We start from the raw sequence: 8,997 nt of genomic DNA, 5'->3' as shown, positions 1-8,997 counted from the left end.
TAAATCTTACTTTACATCTTAACAATCAGGCTATATTTTCATTTCTAATAGGAAAATACATAAAACTTGTTATTCTTTCAATTCTAAGAATTGAGGACATTTGATCTATTTAGATGTTTTAAAAGTTCCTACTGATTACCCTGATAAAAATTCCAGTAAATACATATATAAACTTCATATTTATCATTTGCTAAAAAATTCTCAAATAAGTTACAATGAAATGCTTTCAGGAACAAAAATTTACAAGTTACAAAAAAAAATTATATGCACATAATTAGACAAAAGGGGTGTTACAAACATTTAACAATAAGAATGAAACATAACAATTTTGAATTCCTAGCAAGTGTCAAGTTTGTTGAATTTTTACAATTTTTGTATTTTTTATTATTGGGGAAGATGCAGTTATGTATTCTCAAATAATGATCTAATTTAAAATGCCTAAATATATGAAATGTTTTGCTACCGTATTTTAAAACTACCAATGAATAAATATTGATAGGTGCTAAAAAATAGTATTTTTCAAATCATTCTCCAGTTTTCTCATCTGTTAAGAAATTCAGTCCCACACTGAAGTGAAAAAAAAGCGGAAAATGACTAAACAATTATGTGTAAATTTGTATTTTATGAGAAACAGAAAATGCCGTTAAAAATTGATTAAAATTAATTTAAGGATTTTTAGTGTTAATCAATTGTAAACTTGCTTAATTATGCGTTATCCTCTTTGTTAAGGAAGAAAATATTTAATAAAATATATATTCTTCAGAAAGCAAACCAGCATCAGCCAGATATTCAGTATATATTTATTACTACTAATCTGAAGTATGTTGAATTAATTTCTTTACTATACTGTTATTATTTTAAGCATAAAAATATATAAGGAAAGTAAGGTTAGGTATTTGAAATTAGAAAATGCAGTCGATGAAATCAAATCGGAATATATATATTTGCACACACACGCACACACATATATATATTTAAAACCAAACGATATAGTAAGCCTTATGCAAGGAAATAAAAACTACTTTTCATTTTCTCTCTTCTTAAAGGAATAACAGCGATAAGTGGTTTCATGTGGCAACCATGCTTTCTGTACATAAGGACGACTTTAGTGACGTAGTGTGCGGCGTGCCGTGGCTTCGTTTATAGGAGGTACTGCTCAAGACCAGAAGAGGAAAATGCTTATCTTCACTGTCATTGGCTGTATACCACGTGACACTCCCGAAACGTTTAGGCAAAGAATCTGTAAGAGATTCTTTGGTTTTAGGCGCTATTTCTGGTTTTTCGCCAACTGCAATTGTGTTTCTCGCCAATTGTTAGCGGTTTGTTTAAATCAAGGATATTGCTTTTTTTTATTATCAAAATGGATATGTTTAAATGTAAATCTTGCAGTTCATCTTTTTATGTGAAAAGATATTTGAAAGCGCATGCACAAAGAATACACGAATTTAAATAATAAAGTTGCACCATTTTCGTGTACGTATTGTACGAAGCAATTTTGTACAAAAAATTCTTTAGCTAAACATAGGATACGTATCCATAATATAAGGCGAAGTAATATTAAATGCGGCGAAGACGAATGCCGGGAACTATTTTCTACTACAGGAGATTTAAGATCTCACTTAGAGACTTGCCATAATTACAGCAATATGACCAAATGTATGAGTTTCAAAAAAAGCAAGGTATGCAATGAACTTTTTATTATTTTGTTTTCCTAGTTCAATTATAAATAAGCAAAATATATTGCGTAACTTCTGTATATAGCCCTTAATCTTTTTACATTAAAATTAAATAGCTTCATTAAAGCTAGTTCAGCAATACATTTATTTGAAGAAACACCATATATATGGTATTATTAATTTAAGCTGTTTCAGCACACAAATATGCATTTATTTGAAAAAATTAACAAATTAATTACTTTGAAACATATAATTTCAGAACACTATAGTTTTAACAATTAAGATTATTTTTCTGTGTGGCTGCAATCTGCATATTTTTATTTACTAATCAGATGCCCTTATTATGAAAATTTATACATTTATTTATTTATTAGACTTTTATTCATGGCTATCGGATGAAGAAAGAAAAACAAAGACTCATTTTGTGGTAGATTCATCTGGGCAGAAACATAAAAATTACACCAGGACGCTGTTTTGCTATAATAGAAGTGGGACATACAAAGCAAAAGGCAAAGGTGAAAGACAGCTAAAAGCACAAGGGACTTCCAAAACAGGTTTCTCTTGCACAGCTACTGTCATACTAAAAGATTTTGGCAATCGTTTTGAAGCTGTATATTTTAAAGAACATTACAAGCATGAAAAATTCCTTTGTCATCTCCCTATTCCTAAACAAGAAAAGCAAAGTATAGCAGGCAAGTTATGTGTTAGACCGTATTTTGATTGTATTAATTTCTCTTAAATAAAACTATAATTACTTATGCAGTTGGAGCCTTTCTAGCTGTCATTAATATACAGGTGGTTCAAAATTCCAAAAGTGAATGAATTTTAATATTAATGAAGTTGATAACGAAAATCATTCATGGAAAATTCAGATTGGGAGAGAAACACGCGAGTGTGAAATTTAAAATTAGGCTTAACAGCAGACTTAATTTGCATAGATTTTAAATAAAATTATCAGCTTTGAGGACAATCAGACACAGGTATCTCTTCAGGAGTACAAAACTTTTGCAAAATGGAAGGAGTGGGTAGAGCAAAGTAAAGATGAACGTAACACTGTCTGCTGTGGAAAATAATAATGAAGCATGTAAAACCAAGATATTATAATTCTAAATGTGTTATGAAGGAATTAACACATTTATAATTCTAATATCTTAATTTGTTATATTTCATTACTGTTTTATCTGAATGGTTCAATGTTTGTGTTTCTCTGTCAACTGCTTTTAATATAAATTTGGATAATTCTCTTGAAGAAGAGGGACCTTGAAAATGCTGAAGTTTGATTCAAAATCTAGATGAAACTAAGATTAATATTTTGTCTGATTTAAAATTATGGTAAATTGTTTTCTCTTGTATTTATGAACAGCATATTAAATATTTATATAAAAGTGATTAATTATCTATATTTAAGTAACCTGAGATTTGTAACAATTGTTTTTCTTATTATTAAATTAAGTATCATATTTCTTACTAATCTACTGTATAGGCATATTTGTAAATTTAAAGATACTTTTTTTATTCCATTAGGTTTTAGTATATAAGATACATCTGTCATGATATTTACATTTTTCAGTAACTATATTATACTAATGAGCTAATAGTCAGTTTAGAGTTTTCGCCAGTAATCTATTGTCACATTTGTGAACAGGTGGTGTGGCTACACCGGACGTTGCCAGAGCGGACACGTACAATTTCGCGATCAGAGCAGACACTTCGAAACTCATCGTGGTTAGAGCTGCACATCTTTTCCCCATCTTAGAACAGATAAAGGGTGCAGATAAATAAGTAAATAAATACTTTTAAAAATTGCAAATATAATTTAAAACAGTATTTTAAGTGGCAAATCTCTTTTACCGATGTTCTCTGTTTTTGCACTTGATTATCGAATTACAATGATAAATACATTTTTGCCAATCATATTTAATTATTTATATGTATTTAAATTGTTATGATATTATAGTGCGAATGCATTTTAAACATAGCGAAATGTAATAAAAATAAAAACTTTTGTGTAAATATAAAATGTAATAAAAATAAAAATTTCAGGAATTTTGTGGAAAACTGTATTTTAGAGTCAAATATTAGAACAGGTGCAGTTACCATAAAATTAATTAGCTGCATTAATGTAAGTAAAAATAAATATTAGAAGTAAAATATACAAAACAGATACTAGTAAATAAATACTAGCTATCCTTTATTATAAAGGCATAAATATAATTTACAATTTAGTCCAACCTAGTTACAAAACTTAAAGATTTTAGACATTTTTCTAAATTGTTTGATGTTTCGAATTCTTTTAGGATGTTTTTAATTCTTTCATCCAATTTTACATATGCTTTTTTCCTTGTTATTTCAGGATCGCCTAATTCTCTGGCTTTCAAATTAAAAGACAGTTTTTTGTGTTTCTTCTTTTAGTATTTTAACTAATAAGTGCACAATAGGCTGGTTTCTGCCAGTGATTGTGTTTAATTTAGAATTCCACCTTTCAACAGAATTATTTGTCTTATGATGCTGTCCATGTACATTCCGTATTTTAATGGGCATATTTTGATTTTCCATTCACTACTCGATAAAAGAATCAATGAATGTGGTAAGTTTGTTAGTGCTAAAAGCTTTTTCCTATACAATGCTCTAAGTATCATCTACATGTTCTATTGGCAAGTAAGCTAAGGCAGAAATCATTCTACAGACATGTCTTATATGTTCGTTCTCTTTATATTCCTTTATTACACCCATTTCTCCCCATTCATCTTATGTCACAAACATTGATTAAAATGAAAGTTACAACCGAATATAGTCGAACTGGGAAATTCTAACATACAGCTATTGATGGCTGCGGCTTCAAAATCAAATTTTATAATGTCCGGCTTCTACTTAGGGTACCAACATTTCACTTCCTGAAACATTGCAACTTACGTTGCTTGTGTCTTATAAGGCAGAAATGCAAAAAGCGCTGGATAAATATTGGTCTCAGTTGCTGTACTCCTTAAGTTGATGTTCAAATTTCAAAACACTTACTATTTTATATATTGTTGAAAGAATTGATTAGGGCAATGAAATGTTCATTAAAAAAAAATTTCAGTTGCAAGCTGATATTCTAATATCATACCATTGTTTGCATGGAATTCATATTTAGTAGGTATAAAATAATATAAAATTTTCTTTTCAAGTTCATATAAATGAAAAACTTTATTTTGCATATAGTATATATAATTTTTATCTCGTAATTATCTTTTTAAATTATTGCAGGGGGTGGAAGAGAAGCGAATTTTGCAAGATTCTCTTCGAGAGATGATATTGAAACAAAACAGTTAATAACGAGAAAAGACCTGCATAACATTAAGAGGGATTTTGGTCTGAGCATTAATTCTAAAGGATTTATTTTTAACAGATGATGAGACAAGTGTTTGGTCCTGGGTTAATACGATGTCGCAAATGGAATTCAACCCCGTTCTGATGTATAAACGTCAAGGAGAAAAATATGCAAATGTAAACGAAAATGATTTCATGTTAGCAATAATGACAGAATTTCAAAAAAAAAAAAAAAAATGTTGATAGAATTTGGTAATGATAGAATCTGTATTGATTCTACACATGGAATTTCTGCTTATGGATTTGAACTTGTAACATTGCTTGTCGTTGATAAGTATGAAGAGGGCATACCAGTTGCTTTCTTAATATCATCAACAGTATCAGAAAAAATTTTGGTAAACTTTTTTAACTGCATCAAAAAGATCATTGATATCAAGCCAAAGGTTTTCATGAGCGATGATGCTCCCATGTTCTATAATGCATGGGAGCATACATTTGGTTCTTGCCAAAAATTATTATGTGCTTGGCATGTGGACAGAGCATGGAAAGGTCATTTGAATTCTGTGCCAAAACATAAAAGACAAGCAGTGTACAAAACTTTAAAAACTTTAATGTATGAATTAGATGAAGAAATGTTCAACAAAATGTTAGAAACATTTTCTGAGCAACTATATGAAGATGAAGACACGCGAGAATTCCATAAATATTTTATGACATACTATTTTGAAAGAGCCAAAATGTGGGCATACTGTTTCAGAAAAGGGGCTAAAATCAACAGCAATATGTATGTTGAAACATTTCATCGGAAATTAAAATATATTTATTTAGATGGGAAGAAAACCAAACGGGTTGATAAATGTATCATCGAGTTAATTAATCTTATCAATGATCAAAAGTTTGACACTTACATAAAATATCAGAAAGGAAAAATAACAAAGAAGACAACAAAAACATTTCAATGTCATAAAGCTGCTGAGCTTTTAAATGCTAACTGTGTAAAAAAAGATGATGTATGGGAAGTTTCATCAGAACTGGGAGAAAATTCTTATAAAATTATCAGAGATCATGTTTGTAATGATTTATGCCTCATAACTTGTAGACTTTGTTCATGCTGTTTAAAAGCTTATAAATGTACATGCCATGATTATTCTATTTTAAATAATATGTGTAAACATATACATTTTGTAATCATGTCTGAAAAAAAAAGACAGAACCTTATATAGGCCCTCTAAACAGAATACCTACTAGGAATAATTATGAATCTTTAACAGTAAGTAAAACATGCATTAGTGAACTTATTCAATCTTCATTTTCAATTTCTGAAAAATTAAACTGCATTGAAAATATGGACATTAATCTTGCTACACAAATAAAAAAGCATTTAAATGTAATTGAACATTTATTAGAAGTTCCTTTGTTAGATAAAGCACATGCTTCAGTTTCAAAAGAACCAACAAATAAAAAAATTGTTCCCCAAAAGAGATTTTATTCAGTTAAAAAACGAAAAGTGTGTAAAAAAGTACAGTTTGGAAATCCTTCAACAGCAGAAAAAAATAATACCAAACCTATTTTATTAAATCAATTAATTGTTAATTCAGATCCCAGCTATGATCATTTGTATTGCAGTGAATTGAATGCCAAAAGTTTAAAAGAAAAGTCACTAAATAATGTTTAAGAAAATTATGCTATTTAAGTATTTTTAAAATTTGTGTATTTATAACAAATTATTTGATTTTTATGTAACTAATCTGGATGTCTCATTTTAATTTAATTATGTATCTTATTATAAATTTAATAAAATTGTTATAACTGTTCTACTGTATATCTAAGCTATGCATTTATCCTATACTTAATCTACGCATACGTTAAATCTATTTATAAAGTCATGCTTTATAATAACTATTCTACTGTAAATGTGAATTACACATTTATCATATACGTAATCATTGTCCAGTTAGGTGATAGGATTGCTGATGTTTCTTTAAATAATGAGTCCAGATAAGCAGGATGGTATGAACAATTTATTAGGAGAATAGGCACAATACTATTACACACAGAACAAAAATGGCTGAAAACAAATCAAGGAGAATAGGGATATTTAGCAATTCACTTTTAGCTCATGAAATAAATTCTAAAGTTTCCTAAATCACTTTCTCAGGATAAACACTAACTTGTAATTCAGCTAACTGCAAAGTCTGCACCTGATTCACAAGCTCTCTTGTTCTCAGACCCATATTTATACTCTGCAGGATGTGTTATGCAAGATAAATGCAAAGTTCGTTATGACACGAAAACCTATTTTCGAAGCCCTGTGACCAATTCATCCAGAAGTTTCTAGAGCCATGCTGCAACAGGCATCTCAAGAGAGATAACGCAAAATGCTTATCTTTACTGTCATTGACTATATCACATGACAGTCCTGAAACGTTGTTGGCTCTATTTCTAGTTCTCCTCCAACTGCGTATCTCGTCAATTGTTAGCAGTTTGTTTAAATCAAAGAGCTTGCACTTCGCTTTCTTTCTTTTTGCTTTTATTACTGAGATGGATATTTAAACATATCCATATTATATAGATATTTAAACATAATGCAAATCTTGCAGTGCATCTTTCTATGTGATGAGATATTTAAAAGCACATAAACGTATGCACAAAGATACCGTTGCTAAAGTTACGCCATATTCATCATCAATTTTAAGCAAACACAGAATATGCATTCATAACGTAATGTGAAAAAAATATTAAATTCAGTGAAGTAGGATGTCTAGAACTGTTTCTCACCACAGGAGATTTAAGATCTCACTTTTAAGTTAGTTTTAAGTCACTTTAAGATTAAGATTAAAGACTCGCCATAATTATAATAACATGATAAAATGTATGAAACTTAGAGTTCCATAAAAAACAAGGTTTGTAATGATCTTTTCCTTATTTTGTTCTTTAGTTCAATTATAAATAAGAAAAATATATTACGTGACTTCTGTATATAGCCCTTAAACTTTTTATATTCAAATTAAATAGCTTAATGAATACGGTGTTATTCATTAAAGCTATTTCAGCACACACATTTATTTGAAAAAACATATATATGGTATTATTAATTTAAGCTGTTTCAGCACACAAATATACATTTATTTGAAAAAATTAGCATACATTAATTACTATAAAACTTATAATTTCAGAACACTATAGTTTTAACAACTAAGATTATTTTTCTGTGTGGGTGCAATTTGTATATTTTTATTATAATGTCTTATAAAAATTTAACAAAAAATGCAACTTATTTTTTTTATCTACTGCCATGTATAATTTGTTGTACTACTTGTTCCTTAATATGGAAAAGTTGTTATAAAAGTGCACAGTATGGCTCATAATTTGATTTCAATGTCTCACTTTAACTTTTTTTTTTTTTTAAATTTTTTTTGTCTTTTGACCAGGAGAATTTATTATTGTTTTACATATATTATTATTAGTTACTGATGAAGATCAATAATGGTTTTGGTTTGGTTTATTTAATTACGGCTATCTGCCTAAGGGAAGGGATGCCTTCGTGGAGGACTTTCTAAGGGAAACTGGCTCGTATACACATTACACATGGGAAAAACCATGAAAACGCCAATGCAGCCAGCCCATTCACAGGATTCGAACCTCGGACCGAACTACCAGTGTTCAGTGTCTTAACCGCTCGGCCTCTGGTGGGCTATATGAAATAACGAAAATTTGCTATCTTTGCTTTATTTCCAGCATAAATGCAAGTGTTTATTTTAGGAAAATAAAGCTGAATAAAATTTGTATATTTTTGCTAATTTTTTGAAAGATAATTTTAACTATTTCATTTGTATTATGGAGAATAACGAGAATGAAACAAGTAAAAACCTTTCATCAGATAACAAATAAGCGAAGATGCCAAATTTGAATATTAAGCGATAAAAAATTTATCTCAGATGTTAAAAATCTGTTGGTTTATATAAAAAGTTGACTAATTCTTAATACAGAATACTATAACAATGCAAGCACT

General features: G+C 29.0%; 1 protein-coding gene across 3 annotated transcripts; it reads left to right on the top strand.

Moving 5' to 3' along the window:
- LOC118184058 (uncharacterized) lies at positions 1-6,807 on the top strand. 3 transcript variants are annotated; one of them, XM_085826714.1, is made up of 2 exons: positions 1-2,368; positions 4,923-6,807. In XM_085826714.1, exons 1-2 carry the CDS (start codon positions 2,020-2,022, stop codon positions 5,066-5,068), a joined length of 495 nt encoding a protein of 164 aa, XP_085682840.1. In that variant the 5' UTR covers positions 1-2,019; the 3' UTR covers positions 5,069-6,807. The 3 variants fall into 3 exon arrangements, with proteins under 3 accessions (XP_085682840.1, XP_085682839.1, XP_085682838.1); XM_085826713.1 differs by having other exon boundaries at positions 4-2,368; XM_085826712.1 differs by lacking the exon at positions 1-2,368 and adding an exon at positions 2,375-3,458.
- The last annotated feature ends 2,190 nt before the right edge of the window (positions 6,808-8,997 follow it).

The sequence above is a fragment of the Stegodyphus dumicola genome, chromosome 11 (genome assembly GCF_044657685.1).
Source record: "Stegodyphus dumicola isolate Sdum_Otavi_A_Nest chromosome 11, ASM4465768v1".
NCBI classification, from domain to species: Eukaryota; Metazoa; Arthropoda; class Arachnida; order Araneae; family Eresidae; genus Stegodyphus; species Stegodyphus dumicola.
The sequence above is the reverse complement of the archived record's forward strand: the minus strand, read 5'-3'. Positions and strand labels throughout refer to the sequence as shown.